Below are 21,860 nucleotides of genomic sequence, written 5' to 3' on the forward strand. Positions count from 1 at the left end.
GCTTTAGAAGTCAAATATTCAGGTTAGTTTTTTTGAACCAGGCACATCACAAAGTCTTAATAAATGTCCTCACATACAAAAAAAACAGCTAAAGAGTTCCAATGCAACACAAAGAGGTAGTACTGTCGCAATACTATTTTTTCACTTTTCAAGTAATAACAAAAAAATCATACGTTTTGGTCACATTTGACCCAGACACATTACAAAGTCCATTTAAATGAATACAGAAAGAACTGTCAAACCCTTCAGTGCACAAACCCAGCGCCGTATAGACTCTATATGGCGCTGCACAAACCCATAACAAGGGACACGGGTAACTATATGAATGAATACTACACTACACGTCTACTATAGTAAACTAGGTGCTTACTATCACCTCATTTGTGATTTGTCATTGCTGACTTTCTCAATGGGAGAAGGGACACTTTTTGTTTTGAACAAGAGCAGTGATTTTTGGCTCATAGGATGTCAATGCAATCCTAAGACATTGGTGAAGAGTGCTGTCAGTCAGGGAGCAGCGAGTGCTACTTTTGATTGAGTTCATGTGTGAAAAGCTTGATTCACATGTATGTTGAAACCAAACATACTGAGTACACAGATCGCTACTTTCTGAATGTTAGGGAACTGCTGTTTTTTGACATCACTCCAAAACTTCGCTGGCCCGTTAGTGCGCTGCATGTCAATAAGTTCCAGTGTATATTTCCCCTTGTCGATGCAGGGGACCACTTCCTTTGCTCTGGTTGATACGTCCCTCTCTATTGCAACAGTGAAGGGTTCTCTGGCAAAGTCCATCATCACCTCTGTGGGCAGAGCAAGTCCATAATCGACCGGCAAAGTTCTCTTTCAACCTCGTCATCACATCCGTGATTTGTGCCGGAGATGTGATGTGTTTGGGGAGCGTCGGAAAATGCAGCATCCGACCCGTGCTCAAGTCGGTCGCGAATAGGTCCAGCTTGACTTGGATCTGCATCTGCTCCACAAGATAAATGACCGCTTTGTCTCTGTTTACGCTTCAGAATTGAGAGAGACATATTTTAGAGTTGCTATCATAGGACCACCGTTACTAGCACCACTAGATGCACTTTCAAAAAACGTGCTGCGTTGTGGTTTGGTGGTTTCTATGCAACATGGAGTGTTGCGTTCATGGTCTGTACTAGTGTAGGAATTTGGCTACGGGAGGCTGGGCCACTCGGGAGTTGGTTCTGGGCCGCATCTGGCCCGCGGGCCTCCAGTTGAATAGGCCTGCCGTAGAGCCTCGGATCAATAATTTCTGCTTCAACCCACTAACAGTTACATTTGCACAACAAAATATCTTAATGTTACATATCACATTTTAATTCCTTTAGTGTTAACATTCAGGGTCAACAAATTACCCCGAGGTCGGTGCTGAATGTATTTAATTTTTCATAAAGCATCTATGAATATTAATTTGTTTTAAATGTTCAATCCTTTATTTTTGACACATGCATTCTTCTTCTTCTTCTTCCATGTCTGTGTGGACACTATGTTTCTTAAACACTGCATCCAACTGTCGATAGGCAGGACAGCGTGACATTGGTGGAAGTGATATGTTTAGGGTTGCCTCCGGTATGATCCATGCACATACTTCATACAAATCAAAAGGACCCATAAAAACATTTGTGCCTCTCATTGACAGAAACTCCTCGGGGTACCTTTAGTTTGACTGGAGCCCAGCTGCCAAATTGAAGCTTGCTTCTCTAATATTAGCAAGATGTTTTTTTATCTTCATTAATCTCAAAGCAACATCTGTATTCCACTAATGTATCTGCTTTAATCAGCCAGATGTTTTCCCACAGCAGGTGACTCACAGGTACGTGGTCAAAGATGATGTCAGTGACGTTGTTGTTGGGGCAGCTCTGCCACGAGTTGTTGAGCCGGAAGCCGAACGCGCTGGTGTGCCGTCCATCCAGAGCCACGTACTTCCGGAACGTACAGTTCTGAATGTTGATGGGCCCGTCGTAGATCTGCATGCCTCGGATTGGAAAATCACTGCGAGGAAACACACACACAAAGTACATTTCATTAAAAAACGATTGTACGACACTTTGTAAGACGTACCTCCTCCCTTCATGTTGTGCACAAATTTACAATGTGAGGATTCTGCCAGAGAGGTTCAGATATTCAAAGTCGAGTGGTTGTACAGTAAGACACTAATACAAACCAGAAAGACCACACTGTGTTGGATTTTGGACTTGGGAAGAGGAGTGTGACTTCCTGCCTGGATGCTTAGGAAAGTATTTTCTCCAGTGGCCTTCATCTAATGTTCAGCCCTGCACAGCGTGGGAGCACTTGGTGTGCCCAAGTTCAGCTCTTTGCCTCAAAAGATATCAGACCGAAGATGAAGTAGGGAGTTTTCTTTTTCCCACAAAGTAAAGGAGTCTCTGATATCACTGGAGGACATTCCCTCTGCCAAGTGGAAAGGGATGATGTCTAGCATGCCATGTCTGGCTCTCACAAACAACAGTCCTCCGGGACTGTTGCGGGGTTGGGCCACGGCCGGCCATTGCCGCTCGAAAGCGCTGGAGTTGCTGTAGTACATATGCCAGGCCTGTAAGTGGCGCTGTAGTCTGCCTCAAAATTAGCGAAGAAGACTTCCCTTGCATGCTTGCCATGGTTGCCCTTCTGTTTATTCTCCGCTGTGGCTCTTTTTCTCCCTCCCCGAGGCAAGCGTTTGCGTCTTCTGCTTTAAAACAAATGAATAATGACTCTATATTATCATATTTAAGGGATAATGTGCAGCGACTTGGTCATTATGGGGAAAAGAACACCGACAGGCTGATCAGGAGCCCGACGCGAAGCGGAGGGATCTAGATCGGCACATTATCCCGCTTATTACATGGCCACATTCTCAACAAATTAACGACATGACTCCCAATATTAATTTAAATGTTTTTATGGATTTAGAAAATGATTTTATTGATTTAAAAATAGTTGTATGTATTGATTTAAATTGACATGCATCCGCTAAGAAAAATAGTCCGTTGTTACTGTTTGAACTAACGTAGTAACGGCAGGAACTGCTTCGATAACGTTTTTGAGGAGCTTTTTGATTACAGATTTGAAAACATCGTTGCTTGCTTTAAAAGTAGCACAATTCATTATGTCAAACCTTGGAAAGTATCTAGATATCCCTGCCCTAATGCCAAAGCAACTGGCAACTGAATACGTGTTGCTGTTTGATGTCTATACCGTAAAAAGGAGGGTTTCTGCCCCATTACTTCTCTTCTTACTTCTATAAGAATAAAACACGGAGGACGGAGATCTCTTTTTCTCCCCCTCTTCTGCAGCCCAGCAGCTGATCTCAAAGCACGCTCCCCTCTCCTGCAGGGGGGCGTGGTCAGCTGCAGCTCACAGAATCTGCCCCCTGCAAAAACAGCGCTGGAAAGAGCAAATAGAGCGAAATGAGGCATGGCTAAAAAGCAGGATCTGTTTGGTATTTTGAAAAAAAAGCTATATTTATAAGCTTTATATAGGTATGGCCCTACAATATATTGTTCAAATATAGCATGATACTGTATGTCCCCTTTAAGTATCTTTGCCTTCAAACAGTGATCAGAAATGGGCCTGAGGTGTTAACATGTGACAATCTGTTTCTGTGGGACTATTCCAGCTGGCATATCTATGATCCAATACAGCAGGACCAGGTCTCTGAAACCAGGAGCTGATGTTTACATGGACCAACACATTACCAAGAAAGCCTGACCATAAGACACATACTGGTGTGCCTGTATACACCCAGCCCCCAGGAAGTGGGCCAGCTATTGAAGCCACTATCATAGTGGCCAAATGGTGGAATAACACTTCTGTTCGAGGCCGTGACTTCATTCGGGCCCAAAAGGACTCTCCCCATTGACATACATTTGGAAAGAGACGTCTCTAAATCCGCTTATAATTTCATTGAGCTAAATAACTACCCAGAACAAAAAATGTGCCCTTATTCAAATAACTAGGCCCTTCTCACTTTGGTTAAATGGATTCCTTGCGTCCCTCACTTGCGTCGTTTCCCTGCAACTAGTCCCTCCCACCAGGGAAGCATGGAGAGATGCAAGGAAACCACGAGAAGCAGGGAAATTAGTTTTAAGAGCAATGGGACGTCCTTTCCTCCGGAGCGTCACGTGAAGCGACGTCCGTTTGTGATGACGCTGCACAGCTGATCGTCTGACAGCAGCTCTGTCCCCGTTATTTCCACACATACCCCCTCCTCTGTTAGTACACATTTACTGACACAAACATTTGTATCATCTGTTGTAGACCCAAATAAATAAAATAAAATAAGAACTCATTCTCAAAAAAGATAAACGCCATTCTTAAAATGTATAAACGAACAATAGTTTGATTAATATTGATTAGAGTGCACAAAATAAATAAAATAATTCAGAGAAGAAAAAGAGATATGTTATCTATCAAAACGCAGTTATATTAACATTCATTGGATTTCACACTTTGTTTGTTTGTGTGGATACGTAGCAAATTAACATTTTAAATAGCACTGACTGAATGGAAATGACAATAAATGAAAATGTAAAACGAAAAAAGGGATCATGAAAATGTTTCCAAAAAATGAATAAAATGATTTTTGACCACTTTGTTGTTCAGATATATCACATATTTGTAACTAAATGATACATGAATTGAAACAACACACGGTATAAACTGAGGAGTGACTCCCGTGAGGTTCATGTATTTTCTTCACTCGCTGAGAAACTGCTCTCATGTCAAGAAGCATCAGATCAGTGCATGCACTACATCTTCCAATCAGTGAGCGATACACAGTAAGGGGGCAGGGCGAGTATCTGAGGATTTCATCGGAGGATGGTCTGATGGTTCCTCGGTTATCGCTCCTCCATTATCGCTCCTCGCTCCTCCGGCAAAAATAAGGCCATTGGGACGCTACTCAAGATGGCGCAGACAAATCAACCTCCGGTGAGACTGAGACCGAGGAGCGAGGAAATGAAAAATAAGAGAAGGGAGAAGGGCCCATGGACTTTTTGAATCTACAGTTGCTCCATTTTTGCTTCCTGCGCCATTGAGCAGCTCTCATAGGAATGAACGGGGCCATCGTGTCCAGTTCTCTTTGCATATCCATGATATACACACACCCAATATCCAATGTGGACATACTTTACATCATTTTAAATCAATGGTTACATGTAACCTTAATGTCTATTGTGTTTTAAAGCTGCATTTGTTAATATTTCGGGTATTTGAACACCAAGCTGAAAACCAACATTTGAAAATGTATCACCTTATAAATCAGGCTCGGCTTTTAGCCCTCTGATGTGGCTGTAAACTCTGCAAAGTTTGTGAGCATAAAGCCTAAAGAAGATATTCTGTGTGTCACTTACACGCCGCGAGGCAGCGTTCTGCCGCTGTGGTCGGACCCCCCGGGGCCCCAGATCCTGTTGTCAGGGACGGGCATCCCGCGGTTCTCACTCTCACCCACAAACAGAGAGTTTATCACCTGCTGGCGAGAGCCGTCATCGTCTGGGAACGTCCCTCCACTGCACACAGAGAGGGGGGGTTAGAGTGTCCAGGTGTCCAGCAGCAGTGTGTGTAGTGATAGTAGCATTGGTAGTAGCAGTGATTTTGAGATGCTTATTCTGTAAGTGTTTCACCGGGTTGAAGATAGGTAGATAGAATGCATGCGCATACACAAAGGACAACTTTATGGGCCTGGTTATAGCCTTAAAGGTAGGGTAGGTAAGAATGGAGAAACCAGCTCGAGTGCGCTAGAATTTGAAAATACACAGCCGGAAAAAAAATCTCCCTCCTCCAACACACACGAACACGCACATGAAGGCTCGAGATAAGTCTGTGCACAGATGGAAGGCTGACAGGCAGGTAGGTCATCCAGTTATTTTAGCCGGGCCGGCTCAGATGATTGGTCGTGCTTTTTACAGTACTACGGCTTCCACAGATTACATTTATTTATGCATTTATTGTCAAAGCACTTCAGATATTCATTGCTATCGGGATGTTAAGAGCATTCCATGGAATATAACACAAAGTGTATCTCGAGCCGGTTTCTCTAACTTAACTACCCCTCCTTTTGAGTCTAAACTAAATGTCATAACCTAAAGGATCAGACACGGAGCAGCAGCCTAGCTAACCTCCGCCAGATGAGAGGGTCCTTTATTATTCAAACATCACGATGAAGACATTTTAAGCCTATTTGGGTGAAATTCGTTCACCGTTTTTGATTACTTTACCTACAGTATTCAGTTATTTTCTCTTACCAAGGTACTGTTGGATACACTTTTATTTATGAAAGACAGGGTGTTAAAAACTGTGCATGTGTTTCTTGTTGAGCACACCAATATGTTTTAATTACAGCACGTAAGTTCATTGTGTCTGTTTTCACAGCAAGCAGATATATATAAAGGCTGCTCATACTGAGAATAAAAATCTGTGCAAACGAGTTAACAGCAGCCGAGGTGCTATCAACCCAGGAAAGTAATTATAGTTATTAATGTGCTGCCAGGGTTTATGGGGACCACACATATCAAAAAAATCAGTGGACAGCCAACACAAGATTTCATTAACTGTGTTATTGTTTTTTGTGTGTGTTTTCTGTTCTTCTTTTCTAACATCAGTTAACAGCAAGCATCAATGGTCCTGGTAAAATAACCGATGATGCAATGAAAAACACTTCTGTAATATATAATTTAGGTGCACTTTACACCTGTTGCAAGTGGCCATAATCTGTGTCCGTTTCTAAGAGCATCTTAAATTAAGATGTTTGGAAGACAACTGTTCATTTTATGAGCCAATAAAGCACACACATATTATTATTGACACTGCAGTAGATTAAATAATGTATTATTGTAGGGGCAAACACATCTACAGTATGACGTATTAAAAGTAAAACTATTATTTCATTAATCAAAAGTGCACTCTGGCTATGGTTGATACACCCCTCACTGTATACTGGACCTGTGGTATTTCTAAATCCCAGCAGTTAGTGATGTAGTTGCTGATCTGGAAAATGAGAAACCTGAGAGCTGAAACCATTTTGAATAATGAACGAACATTACATACCTCTGCAGTGTTCCCTTAAATTGCGGGCAAACTTTTATTAAATTGACAAAACGTCCATCTAACACCAGATGTCACTGCAGTTTGGCTGAAGCTTAAACTATGATCTATAGACCGTTTCAGGTTGATATCCTATATATATCAGATATTTAATGTACGGGGGCAAACACTTAATAACGTCTTAAAACATTTCCATTTGGAGAAACATCTTCACCAACTTGACAACATGTGCAGCGTTTACTAAAAGCACCGCTAATAAAAAAACGCCTCCCCCTGTCACCGTTGGTCAAAGTTTGGATGCTAACGAGTTTAATGTCAATCGCCAAAGTAAATAGTTGTAATGTTAAAAGTCAAGTGTATGCATGTCGATGAAGCATTAACATATAAAACACTGATAAGCCAGGGATAAACCAGTATAAGTGTTGTTAACTGGCCAATGCCACCATTCTGACGCCGATCATCGATCTCTATGATACCGTTGGTTGACTAACCGTCATATTTGGGCTCAGTTATTAAATATTGCCCAGTTTTCTTAATACTGATAAGATGGGCAAGCACCACATAATCTATATTTACCACCAGTCCAATGAAGCAGATATTTTCCCCCAGAAAGGGGCGGGGCCATGACATAGAGGGAAAGTTGCTCTGATGTATGTAGGCTCCCTGCTTTGAAAAGTCTTCTCACCAACTCCCTCCTCTGTGACCATCACACCCCCAAATTACTTTTCACACTGCATCAGAGCGCTCTTTTTCCCAGTGCACCTTAAACGCCTCCTTATAAGGTGTTTTCCAATTACTCTTACAGACAGACAGAGAGAGAGGATCCTGGAACGCCACAAATGCAAACAGAAGCCCACTATCCATATAAATATGAACCGTGGGGGGGGTCTTACCTCGCCAGAGTGAGGCCGATGCCATTATCAGCAAATCTAAACAGGAAGGAGAGAATATTATCACTGCGACAGTCTGAGGTCTCGAGAGGAAAACACACACACACATACACACACGCAGACACACACAGTCTGTAGGCGATAGTTTTTATTAGATGGGGGGAATCTGTCATCAAATGTGCAAACAACAACCTGAGCTATATACGAAACTAATAATGAGGATTCCCTGCAGAATTAAGCTAAATTGAAAGTTGACCACCTTCACTCAACAGACATTATTCACTCAGTTATTCATCAGTGTTAATATCACTGTATGAATGCATTTATACTCACTGGCAGTCGTCCAGCCACACGTCGCCCCCCCTCAGCCAGGCTCCATGGTCCTGGTTCTTATAGGCCACAAAGTGGTGGATCAGAGCCGGGACCCTGGGTTTGAAGGGATCAGCATCCTGGTGGGGGCCGTACCTGAAAGATGTAACACATCACACTGAGTGGAGAAAGACAGCGTTCACTGATAGCTATTTGATTGTTTTTACCATGACCATGCCATGTCTTTGTATGCTGCTGCAACACAAACATTTCTCAAATTGGGATCAATAAAGTACTTCTTATCTTATTTTGCATCTATTGTTTGTTAGTGCTGTAAATACGCAGGGCTGCAGAGAAACGACATATAATCTTACTGTGTGTATGTCTGTCTACATTAAATTATATTTAGCTTTTCTGCAAAGCAACTGACAATATGTGCAATAAAACATAAAGGTTAAAACGCAGAACAACAAGAAAAAATACAGATATATTCCCCACAAACCAGACAACCATTGTTAGTGCTGATGCAATTTTTTTCAAATAGGCTAAACTCTTTAAGTGTCTTTTTGTGTGTGTTTGGTTTAATGACCAAGGTACAGGCAAAACTAGTGTGTTATGTAGACTTTTCAATTAGTTTTAATATTACAGGTCCCAGAGTCCAGCTTGAAACAACTCATCGATCAACTCTTGGTCTAAGCTGCTGTCAGGGGACCAGATGTCCCGCTTTGTGCAGAATGCTACCCGCACAAAAGGGCATAACGTAGGCACAAGCACAGCATGAAGTTCGTCACTGTACTCTTTTTCTACTACGTGTCATGGTTTTGGATTTATATTTTCTATCTTTGTTTTGTAATGTTTTCCTCCTTGTGTCTTGTCTGATCCTACTCCCTGTGTTTGCCTCCTTGTCGTTAGTTTCCCTGGTGTGTCTGTCTCATTGTGTTCACCTGTTGCCCTTGTGGTTCTCCCTCCCCTACCCAGCTGTATCTTGTTCTGTGATTACCCTTCTGTGTATTTAGTCTTGTCTTCCCGTGTGCTCCATGTCGGTTCGTTGTCATTTCATGTCCCTGTCACCCATGCTTGCCCGTGTCTCCTGCCTGTTCCCCTATGTAAGTTTGTTCCTGTCTGTCGTGCTCCCCGGTTTTGTTTTTGTTTATTAGTTTCTTGTTTTTTCTTGCCTTGGGCTTTTTATAATAAAGCTCGCTTTTTGTTAACAAACCTTTTTTGTATTTTTTAACTGCACTTGGGTCCTATTTTCCCCAAACCTGACAGTACGAACCGACCAGTATGGACCCAGCAGTTTTTTCATTTGGCCAAGAGCTTTATGAGCTGGAATACAATCCGGAATGTTTTTTCAATGACTGGAGGAGGGCCTCATCGAGAGAGGCCAAAGAGGCTGCCCTTAACGAGGCACGCAGGGAGGTTGACAGCAAGCCCTGGCTTAGGAGCTTGTTGCCTAAGAAGCTAAGACTTTTTACTAGCAGCCTTGAGTGCCAGCTTCAAGCCTCAAACCCCTTCTTGGGATCCCGCCTTGCCTTAGGAGGTCCACGGAGCCTCCAAAAGGTCTCTAGGAGACGCAAGGCCAGGATTCCAGCCATGATTCCGGCTTCAATTCCTACTCCAGTTCCGACTCCAGTACCGGCCCCAGCTGCGATGATTCTGGCTCACGTTCCGGCTCTCCGACCCACTCCAGTCCCTTGGGTTCTGTCGGTGTTCCGACCCACTCCAGCTCCCCGTGTCCTGTTGGAGGTCCCGCCATCACCTGTTCCGCTAGGGGTCCTGCCGACACCATGTCCTGTTCCATTGGAGGTCCAGCCGACACCTGTTCTGCCGTGGGTCCTGCCAACAACATGTCTTTTCCCGTTGGGCGTCCCGCCGACACCTGCTCCGCCGGGTTTCCTGCCGAGACCCTATCCTGTCCTGTTGGGGGTCCCGCCGACACCTGCTCCGCCGGGTCTCCTGCCGGCTCCATGTCCAGTCCTGTTGGAGGTCCCGCCGACTACTCTCCTGCCGGGGGTCCTGCCAATCCCATGTCCTGTCCCGTTGGGGGTCCCGCCGTCTACTCTTCTGCCGGGGGTCCTGCCAACCCTATGTCCTGTGCCGTTGGAGGTTCTGCCGACTACTCTCCTGCCGGGGGTCCTGCCAACCCTATGTCCCGTCCCGTTGGGGGTCCCGCCGACTACTCTTCTGCCGGGGGTCCTACCAACCCTGTGTCCTGTGCCATTGGAGGTTCCGCTGGGATCCTGCCAGCTCCATGTCCAGTCCCGTTGGAGGTCCCGCCGACTGCTCTCCTGCCGGGGGTCCTGCCAACCCTATATCCTGTCCCGTTGGGGGTCCCGCCGACTACTCTTCTGCCGGGGGTCCTGCCAACCCCTTGTCCTGTTCCGTTGGAGGACCCGCCATCACCTGTCTCGCCGGGGTCCTGCCAACTCCTGGTCCTCTTCCGTTGGGGGATCCTGCCGAAGCCTGTCCCACCGGCTCCAGTTCCTGTTCGGCCGACACCGGGTCCTGCCCGGCCTCCGGAACTGTCTGGTCTTCGCCCTCGAGCCCGGCCCCCTGAGAGCTGCGGTCTTCGCCCTCGAGCCCGGCCCCCTGAGAGCCCGGCCCCCTGAGAGCCGCGGTCTTCGCCCGGCCCCCTGACTCTTCCTGCCGCTGCCCTCGCCCTCGGGCCCGGCCCCCTGACTCTTCCTGCCGTTGCCTTCACCCTCATGCTCGGCCCCCTGAGTTCGCCCGCTGTGGCCTTCGCCCCACCTTGGACTCTGCCTTGCCCCCGGGCCGTCCGCCCGAGTCCCCCACCTTGAACTCTGCCTTGCCACCGGGCCGTCCGCCCGAGTCCCCCTTTTTGAGCTCTGCCTTGCACCCGGGCCGTCCGCCCGAGACCCCATCCTTGATTTCTGCCTTGCCCCCGGGCCGTCCGCCCGAGACCCCTTCCGGGTCCTCCGCTGTGCCCCTGGGCTGTCAGCCCTAGTTTTGTGTTTTGCCTCCCTGTCGTTAGTTTCCCTGGTGTGTCCGTCTCATTGTGTTCACCTGTTGCCCTTGTGTTTCTCCCTCCCCTACCCAGCTGTGTCTTGTTCTGTGATTACCCTTCTGTGTATTTAGTCTTGTCTTCACCTTTGCTTCATGTCGGTTCGTTGTCATTTCATGTCCCTGTCACCCATGCTTGTCCGTGTCTCCTGCCTGTTCCCATATGTCAGTTTGTTCCTGTCTGTCGTGCTCCCCGGTTTTGTTTTTGTTAATTAGTTTCTTGTTTTTTCTTGCCTTGGGCTTTTTATAATAAAGCTCGCTTTTTGTTAACAAACCTTTTTTGTATTTTTTAACTGCACTTGGGTCCTATTTTCCCCAAACCTGACACTACGTGCATTATAAATAATGTTGCTTTAGATAAACAAAGGAAGAATGAAAAAAAATTGTCCGTGAGTGGAGCAGAACTTTCCTACAACCGTGGTTCTTTGTTCCCAAGTGCATATGAGTTCTCTTTCAGATCTTTCCTTGACCTAACGTTGTTTTTCTTCAAAGTTAGGAAAAGTGTTTAGGAAAAGACAATGAAAGTCATATTTTTGACTATTGGACCATGCTGTTGGTTTGTTATAGGATGAGGAGTCCTGACCTGGCTCCAATCAGAGACAGGAAGGGTCTCTTGTCCTTGTCGTTGGCCTTGGTGGTCTTTACTCCATTATCAAGGATCATTCCAGCCTGGAAAGAAAGAAGACAAACCACTTGGTCAGGCTTTAAAAGAAACCCAACTAGGATGTTAAAGAATAAAACAAAATGAAAAGGCTCGTCATTATGGAGGATATAAGCACAGGTGGAGCCCTCTACTGGACTCTATGGGGACTACCCCTTGATCATATCATGCAAGCATTCATCCACTGAGACTTCTATAACCGTAGCCAGCCCCGGGGCGGGCCTACCTGAATGCGCGCGCATCCCACCGTATAAAAGAAGGCCTCGCCTCCTGACTGTCATCCTACACTTCTCTTCAGCAAGCAGCATAGGACAGACAGTTATGTCTCTCACAGGCTGATCTATACACGCGCTGTCGTCCAACAACACCGTTCCATCTCACTGTCTCTGACTGGCTTTCTGGTTAGCAGCAGCTGCTAACCCTCCTTGCTGTCTCTGAGGAACTGCACACGGCTAAAGCAGCCTCCCTCTCCTCTGTCATCATCTTTCTGGAGCTGTCTGCTGCATTCGACACGGTGAACCATCAGATCCTCCTTCGCACTCTACAATAATTTGGTGTTTCGGGCTCTGCACTTTCCCTCCTCACCTCATACCTCGAAGACCATACCTACAGGGTAACTTAGAGAGGGTCAGAGTCCGACCCTTGTCAATTAACTACAGGGGTCCCTCAGGGCTCTGTTCTTGGTCCCCTCCTCTTCTCCTTGTACACAAACTCGCTCGGATCTGTCATTAGCCCGCATGGTTTTTCATACCACTGCTACGCTGATGACACCCAATTAATTCTGTCCTTTCCCCGCTCAGAGACCCAGGTCGTTGCACGCATCTCTGCTTGTCTAGCTGACATCTCTCAGTGGATGTCTGCTCACCACCTCAAGCTCAACCTTGACAAGACTGAACTGCTGTTCCTTCCGGGAAAAGATTGTCCCACTCTTAGCCTAACAATCAACATCGGCACCTCTGTTGTTTCCCCGACTCAGACTGCAAGGAATCTGGGTGTGACCCTAGATAACAAACTGTCCTTCACTGCAAACATTGCTGCTACAACCCGCTGCCGCAGATACACGCTTTACAACATCAGGAGGATACGTCCCCACCTGACTACTGCAACTCCCTCCTGGCTGGTCTACCTGCATGTGCCATCCGACCTCTGCAGCTCATCCAGAATGCAGCGGCTTGTCTGGTCTTCCACCTTCCAACATTTTCCCACACCACGCCGCTCCTCCGCTCCCTTCACTGGCTTCCAGTAACTGCTAGAATCCACTTCAAGACACTGGTACTAGCGTACTATGCTGCGAATGGATCTGGCCCTTCCTACATCCAGGACATGGTTAAACTGTACGCCCCAGCACATGCACTCTGCTCTGCATCGGCCAAACGGCTCGCTGCACCAGCACTGCGAGGGGGACCCAAGTTCCCATCAGCAAAAACACGTGGGTTTGCTATCCTGGCTCCAAAATGGTGGAATGAGCTCCCCATTGAAATCAGGACAGCAGAAAGCTTACACATCTTCCGGCGCAGGCTGAAAACTCATCTCTTTCGACTCCACTTCGAGCGATAGAATTACTAACTAAGCATATATATACTAACAAAGGACTGGCTTATCTAAAGCCAGTTGAGTAGCACTTCACATGTTTTAGCTCTATGAAACCTGATGCACTTATATGATTCTGTCTTCTTCAAGTTTGTATCTTGTTGGTCGAATGTACTTATTGTAAGTCGCTTTGGATAAAAGCGTCAGCTAAATGCAATTTAATGTAACCGTGGAGAAGTCAGGGCTGCTGCTGACAGAGCACACTCTGACGCGCTTACCTCCACAGATTTCTAGCAACTGTTCTTTGAAAGGTTGTTTATAGTGTTCCCCGGGAAGCTTTCAACATTTCTAAAAGCAACCAAAGATGCATGCATTACACTCTCCAGGTAAATATTCTGACTGTATCAGAGGGTATGTCATAGTTCTGAAACAAGCTCGAAATGTAACACTTGTCTGAGAACGGTTTTAGTTAGATATTTGAAGACTACATTAAAGGTCGGGTAGGTCATTTTTGGAGAAACCAGCTGAAGAGCGCTAGAATTTGAAAATAAACAGCCGGAAAAAATCTGCCACTTCCTTACAGAGCCCCTCCTCCAACACACACGAACGCGCACATGACCAATGAGGGCACGAGATAAGTTTGTGCACAGATGGAAGGCTGACAGGCAGGTAGGCCATCCAGTTAAAAAGGATTGGCTTTTTACAGTACTACGGCTTCCACAGATGACGTTTTTTTTATGGATTTCTTGTCAAAGCACTTAAGATATTCATTGCTATCGGGATGTTAAGAGCATTCCATGGAATATAACAAAAAGTGTATCTCGAGCCGGTTTCTCTAACTTACCTACCCCACCTTTAAGGTAATTACATATTCCAACTACTGTATAATATACTGTATACCATTCTTGCTGACAACACACACCACAGAATCTTGAGCAACTGGGGACACAGAGCCAAGGAAGAGTAAATCACACCTTAATCGACCAAATGATGGTATGGTCCCCCCCCCCGCCCATAGGCGGACGGAGAGAGTCCTCAGCCCTGTATATGGGCTCACTATGCACCACCTCTCCCGAGTCCCTAAGGAGCACGGGAGAGCCCCATGTCCCACACTCGTTTACCTCGTGAAGAGCGTGTATGGACTATAATGTGGAGGGCTCCCCCCTCCTGCCCTAAAGCAGGGGGAAAGAATCCTCCAGCCCCTTATGGGCCCAGTGCGTGCCACGTCCCCCGGGAGCGGGAAAGCGTAAGGGCATTACGCCCGGGGAGGGGGTCAGATGCCCACTGACCCACAGCCCCCCTCCCTCCTCACCAGTCCTGTGTTGCCCCAGCAAGCACAGACGATGAAAAGGAGCCAGACATGTCCAAGGCAAGGCAAGGCAAGTTTATTTATATAGCACTTTTCAACACAAGGCAATTCAAAGTGCTTTACAAAAAATGAAAGACATTAAGAAAATGGCATTAAAAATCAGTAATTAAAAAGAAAAGTTAATCAAATAAACATTAAAAGAAAAAATACATGTATAAAAGTTACAGTGCAGTCTAAGATATGAATAGTTCAATTAAAAGCAGTGACAAAAAGAAAAGTCTTCAGCCTGGATTTAAAAGTAGCAAGAGTTGCAGCGGACCTGCAGGTTTCTGGGAGTTTGTTCCAGATATTTGGAGCATAATAACTGAATGCTGCTTTACCATGTTTAGTTCTGACTCTGGGGACAGAAAGCTGACCCGTCCCTGAAGACCTGAGAGATCTGGATGGTTCATAATTTAGCAGGAGGTCAGAAATGTATTTTGGGCCTAAACCATTCAGTGCTTTATAAACCAGCAGCAGTATTTTGAAATCTATTCTTTGACACACAGGAAGCCAGTGTAAAGACTTCAGAACAGGAGTGATGTGATCCACTTTCTTAGTGTTAGTGAGGACTCGAGCAGCGGCGTTCTGAATCAGCTGCAGCTTTCTAATAGATTTTTTAGTGAGACCTGTGAAGACACCATTACAGCGGACTGCTGTAATGGTGTCTTCACAGGTCTCACTAAAAAATCTATTGGTCTACTGAAGATAAAAGCATGGACAAGTTTTTCCAAATCCTGCTGTGACATTAGTCTTTTAATCCTAGATATGTTCTTTAGGTGATAGTAGGCTGATTTAGTAACTGTTTTAATGTGACTGTTGAAACTCAAGTCAGAGTCCATGACTGCACCTAGATTTCTGGCTTTATCTGTTGTTTTGAACATTGCAGACTGAAGCTCAGCGCTAACTTTTATACGTTCTGCCTTGGCTCCAAAAACCATTACCTCAGTTATATCTTTGTTTAATTGGAGAAAGTTCTGACACATCGATGATCCGGGGTGATCAGAGCGGGGCGACACTCAGACCGAACCCCTCCTTTGTGCCCAAGAGCGTAAGGAGTGCGTTCAGGTTGAGGGCTATTCAGTTGGGGGGCTTTAATCTTAGACCCCATAGTGGGGTGAGGGAGGCTAAATTGCACCTCCTCTGCCCGGTGCATGTGCTAGCCCTTATGCTGCGTACACACCAAGAGATAAAACTTTATGAAGGGGCCTGGCGTTGACCAAGATGCCGCCGTGCATAATGTCCTCCACACTCACGCCATTAAATAAGGCTGTTGACACAGCCACAGCCCATGTAGAGTGCGCACGGACCCCCCTGGGGAAGGCTCTGCTCGCCTGTCCGTAGGCATGTGCAATGTACTTGCAGAGCCAGCCGGCCAGGCGTTTCTTGGACAGAGCTTTTCCAGTTCCCCCGACCCTGAAGCACACAAACAGCTGTTCTGTGTGTCTTATGCTGCGTTCTGACCGGACGCGATGCGATGTTTGGGGGCGGCGCGATTACATGTAAAGTCAATGCAGAGACGCGGACAGACGCGAATTCGCTCCGACGGCGACAATGAAGCGGTGGACGCGGCGCGAATCACGCGATTGAAGTGTGCTGCGTCAAACGCGAGAGTTACATTTTTTCAACTCGAGCGTCAAATTCACGTGACGCGTTCTCGCGGAAGCCAATCAGCGGTGAGGATCTCAGCCTGCCATCACTGACGTTCAACCAGAAAACATCAGACATTAGCTGTTAGCAGTCAGCACACAGAGCTCACAGCTCCTCATATCTGTTCAGAAGTTAAACAAGTACAAACCACAGACTGTCTGTGTCATGGCGAATACAGTCGCTGGTTTATTTATGTCTGTAGGCCGTTGTTGTGAGTGTGGAGTGAGCATATACAACGTTAGCTTAGCCTGGTCGACCCAATCTCCATTCAGAAAACATTTTGGAAGGTTTTTCGCCTGCCTTCTTGTCTGCAGACTTGTCAAGCATTAATTCATGATTTTTACTAACCGGTATCAGTATGTTGTTACCTCGGCATCATTTAGAAACGTGTATTACAATTTAATCACGGTAAAATATGTTCATTTTGTTGCAGTTAGTTCCCGAGCCAGCGTGTCTAGTTTGAATGATGCGAGTAAACACAGCTGGCAGCAGTGGTGAAACTCGAGCGATTAGAGCGATGCGATAGTAGCGATTAGAGCGAAGCGAATATTCGCATCGCGTACGGTGTGAACGCAGCATAAGGGCTAGCATATGCAGAGGAGGTGCAATTTAGCCTCCCTCACCCCACTATGGGGTGTAAGATTAAAGCCCCCCAACTGAATAGCCCTCGACCTGAACGCACTCCTTACGCTCTTGGGCACAAAGGAGGGGTTTGGTCTGAGTGTCGCCCCGCTCTGATCACCCCGGATCATTAAACAACTCGGGTGCACTGATAAAGCGGTTGACTCGGACACTCTTTTGGCTGACATTAAGGCAAGTAGCAACGCTGTCTTCCACGACAGTGCTTTCAGGGATGAGAGCTCCAGAGGCTCAAATGGTTCTGTGACCAGAGCCTCGAGCACCAGCGGCAGGTCCCACTGTGGGGTGGAGGCGCGCACCACTGGGCGTAGCCTCCTGACCCCCTGTAAAAACCGTGACATTAGTGGCGGACTAAATGCTGACCTACCGCCAAATCCCTCATGGCAGGACGAGATGGCTGCTGTGCGGAGCCTGTGAGAGATATAACAATAACACTTCCTCTTTACCAGCGCCTCATAAATCTCCCTGTGCTCCATTAGAGCTGGTGTGAAGCCGCAGGCCTCCTCTCTCCTGTCCTCCATATTTAGCCTGTCCTCAACTCTCCAGCCTCTCCTCCATCTCATCCTCCTCCTTTGGCTCACTCTCTTCTGTTTATCTTGAATGCCCTTTTTTTGGTTTTTCTACCTGTTGTCCTCTTTTTGTTAACAGGTCACATCCAGTGGTGAAAAGAAACTAAGTACATTTACTCAAGTAACATTTTGAGATACTTGTACTTTACATCAAGTATTACATTATAAGTAAATGGTGTACGTTTACACCACTACATGTATTTAAAGTAGATAAACATTCCCCTCAAACCAGACAGCCATTGTTAGTGCTGGTTTGAGCACTAACTGGTTACTTTACAGATGAATGATGTGAAATATAATCAAGTGTTAAATCAGACTTTAGTTCCACCTGGAGTAAATCCACAAGCTACCCTGCAGTATACAAAGTCATTCAAACTAGCTGCACCTTTACCAGCTTTGAGAACACTTTCATGATCAATCATTATATAACATATAATATATATTATTCTGAAATGGACCAATCTGCACAATGACTACTTTTACTTTTGGTACTTTAACTATATTTTGATGATCATACTTTTGTACTTTTGCTTGAGTAACTTTTTGATTGCAGGACTTTTACTGTAACAGAGTATTCCTACACTCTGGTACTTCTACTTTGACTTAAGTAAGAGATTTGAGTACTTCTTCCACCTCTGGTCACATCCAATTACTTTTGTTTTTTCTTTAGTGAGGTTGTGTTAAAAGCACAACCTCACTAAGTATGCTAAAGTTTACATGTCTTTAAGTTGAAAAAAAGACTAATGAGTTCCAAATGTGTAAAGAGGCTGCATTAAATGCCAGTGAACCAGGATATAGCACTTTTAGTTCAATGTAATCTATTGACTTGTAGTTATGGGAAAGCATGAAGAAATTATTTGAGTCCCTGCAGGCACCCTGGGACAGTTGTTGTTTTCTTACATTTGTTGAACAAGTGTCTAAATCCGTTTTGGCTCTGTATAGAAATCAATACAATCTGAACATTTCGAGGGTTAAAACTTTTTCTAGGAACTACAAGATGCCAGAATATGTCTGGAATGTTTCATGGCCATGCATCAGAAACCCAACAACATTAAGTGATTTACTATGCATTCCATGAGGTTGAGAGACTCCCAATAGACAGACATTTTATTTATAGGAAAACTTGCATTTCATTAAGCTTTTTCAGGCAGTAGCCTATACTACAACAATGACACACATGAGCACATACTGTACTACAGTTTAAAGAAGCAGAAAACAAATCTGAGCTGATAGAAAATGCTCAGTTTAAAAAATATATTTTGTCCGGCAGAGGCTCAGCCAGTAGGGGCTTGGACTGGGAGCTGTAAGGTCGCCGGTTCAAGTCCCCGAACAGACTTAAAAAATGGAGTAGTGACTGGTCCCAGTGCCGTGGTGCTCTAGAGCAACGCACCGGACACCCCCACTTAAAGTATTCGCCGACAGAACAGTACATCTTACAGAGAAGAGATAACATCTGATCCTTTACAACAAACACTAGATGATCTTTTTAGGCAACCCGGTATCACGGCAAGACGTGAACATGTGACGATTTCCCATGCTGGGAGACGTGAAGATGTCACGATTTTGTCCCTTCAAACGTGACAGTTACACACTATTGTTAACCCATGTTAACCAGTGGAGAAATAACCGGAAATGCCAAGCAAATGCTACCCCGACAGTCGGTTGTTATTGTCAATATTAATATAACAATGATTTATTAGAATTCTAGACAAACAGGAAGAACTGCTGCCAAAACTGAAAATGTGACGTGGATCATAAATATATCAGCAATTAAACAACATCTTACATATATTTTCACACAATACGTCTCCTTGCAGTATCAACACTAATTCGGCTGACTTTCATATTTGATCCAATTGGTAGATAGGCTGTATTTACACCATAACGGTGCACAGCTAATAGGAAGGGACACCTGGTGGTTGAAGAACGTTATTGAATTTTATTATTTGTATTATTAGATATTAATAGGAGGATGTGCAAAACAGACAAACTAATAAGGCTTGATTTAAACATTAAAGAATACTTTAGGCTAAGGTATTCTTTTGAATAAGAAACAAGCTTTGGGGGTATAGAAGAAGAATATGGAGGGATGAAACCTTCTTTAATGGTCACATATGCAGAGCACACAGCACACAGCACACACAGTGACATTTGTGTCTACAGATAAATATTAAGCCTGACAAAGTACTTAACGTCTAATATATTGCTTTCCTGCAATTTTAACTATGTTGAAGCACTTATTTTAACTGATATTATACATATGTATTATACTCTTATAAGATGTATGTAGATAGTATAAGAAATGTGCAGAATATGACAGTTTAATGGTGGAGGTATACACACATATTGATAGATGTCTTGTCATTTCATTCTCTCTACCCCTTTCCAAACATAACAACCTAATCTCTTCTAACTCTGCTCCTGTCCGCCGTAACCTCCGTTCCCTCTCCCCCTCTACCTTTGCCTCATCGGTGCTCTCAGCCCTCCCTTCCTCTGACTCGTTCCAACTCCTGCCTCCAAACACTGCTGCAAAAACTCTCCTCTCGACTCTCTCATCCTCTCTGGACTTTCTCTGTCCTCTCACATCGCGGCCGGCTCGTCAGTCCCCTCCTGCTCCCTGGCTAAATGATGCACTGCGTGCTAATAGAACCATCCTTCGGGCAGCAGAGCGGAAATGGTGGAAATCCAAACACCATGACGACCTCCTAACCTATCAGGCTCTCCTCTCCTCTTTCTCTGCTTCCATCTCTCAGGCAAAAAGCACTTTCTTTCAAGATAAGATCCAATCTTCCTATTCCAATCCCAAAAAACTATTTTCTATCTTCTCCACCCTCTTGGACCCCCCCAAAGCACCTCCCCCCTCCTCCCTTCTGTCAAGCGACTTTGTTAACCATTTTGAAAAAAAGGTTGATGATATTCGCTCTTCTTTTTCTGACTCACCTTTACTCACCGCTGGGTCACCAGACCCTCCCTTCACCCACACACTGACCTCCTTCACCTCTGGGTCACCAGACCCTCCCTTCACCCACACACTGACCTCCTTCTCCCCTCTCTCTCCAAGTGAGGTTCTTACCCTCGTTACCTCTGCCCGTCCTACCACCTGTTCTCTGGACCCTATCCCCTCAAACCTCCTTCAGACTATCGCTCCTGATATTCTACCATTTCTCACCCATTTCATCAACACTTCTCTAACTTCTGGTCACTTTCCAAACAGTCTCAAGGAGGCAAGAGTAAACCCTCTCCTTAAGAAACCCACTCTCAACCCGTCTGATGTTATTAACTACAGGCCCTACTCTCTCCTCCCGTTCCTGTCTAAAACACTTGAACGCGCTGTCTTTAAACAACTCTCCTCTTATCTCCATCAGAACAACCTTCTGGATCCGCACCAGTCTGGTTTCAAGGCAGGTCACTCAACAGAAACTGCTCTCCTTGCTGTCTCTGACAAACTGCACACTGCTAAAGCAGCCTCCCTCTCCTCTGTCATCATCCTTCTGGACCTGTCTGCTGGATTCGACACGGTGAACCATCGGATCCTCCTTCGCACTGTCCAAGAACTTGGAGTTTCAGGCACTGCACTTTCCCTCCTCACCTCATACCTCAACGACCGCACCTACAGGGTTACTTGGAGAGGGTCCGAGTCCGACCCTTGTCAATTAACTACAGGGGTCCCTCAGGGCTCGGTTCTTGGTCCCCTCCTCTTCTCCCTGTACACAAACTCGCTCGGGTCTGTCATTAGCCCGCATGGTTTTTCATACCACTGCTACGCTGACGACACCCAACTAATTCTGTCCTTTCCCCGCTCAGAGACCCAGGTCGTCGCACGCATCTCTGCTTGCCTAGCAGACATCTCTCGGTGGATGTCTGCTCATCACCTCAAGCTCAACCTTGACAAGACTGAACTGCTCTTCCTTCCGGGAAAAGATTGTCCCACTCTTGACCTAACAATCAACATCGGCACCTCTGTTGTTTCCCCGACTCAGACTGCAAGGAATCTGGGTGTGGTCCTAGATAACAAACTGTCCTTCACTGCAAACATCGCTGCTACAACCCGCTGCTGCAGATACACGCTTTACAACATCAGGAGGATACGTCCCCAGCTGACCCAGACATCAGCGCAGATTCTGGTCCAGGCTCTCGTCATCTCACGCCTAGACTACTGCAACTCCCTCCTGGCTGGTCTACCTGCA

The 21,860-nt window shown here is 45.6% G+C and overlaps 1 protein-coding gene across 5 annotated transcripts in view; it reads right to left on the reverse strand.

Moving 5' to 3' along the window:
• The window catches only part of cemip (cell migration inducing hyaluronidase 1), a 335,274-nt gene that overhangs the window by 38,321 nt on the left and 275,093 nt on the right, over positions 1-21,860 (reverse strand). For all 5 annotated transcript variants that reach the window (XM_079666028.1, XM_079666024.1, XM_079666027.1 and 2 more), the window contains 5 exons: positions 11,860-11,945; positions 8,280-8,411; positions 7,950-7,985; positions 5,367-5,522; positions 1,830-2,010 (listed from right to left, as the gene is read on the reverse strand). In XM_079666028.1, the coding sequence (XP_079522154.1) occupies positions 1,830-2,010; positions 5,367-5,522; positions 7,950-7,985; positions 8,280-8,411; positions 11,860-11,945 (591 nt within the window). The remainder of the gene's footprint in view (positions 1-1,829; positions 2,011-5,366; positions 5,523-7,949; positions 7,986-8,279; positions 8,412-11,859; positions 11,946-21,860) is intronic.

The sequence above is a fragment of the Notothenia rossii genome (assembly GCF_949606895.1).
Source record: "Notothenia rossii genome assembly, chromosome: 2".
NCBI classification, from domain to species: Eukaryota; Metazoa; Chordata; class Actinopteri; order Perciformes; family Nototheniidae; genus Notothenia; species Notothenia rossii.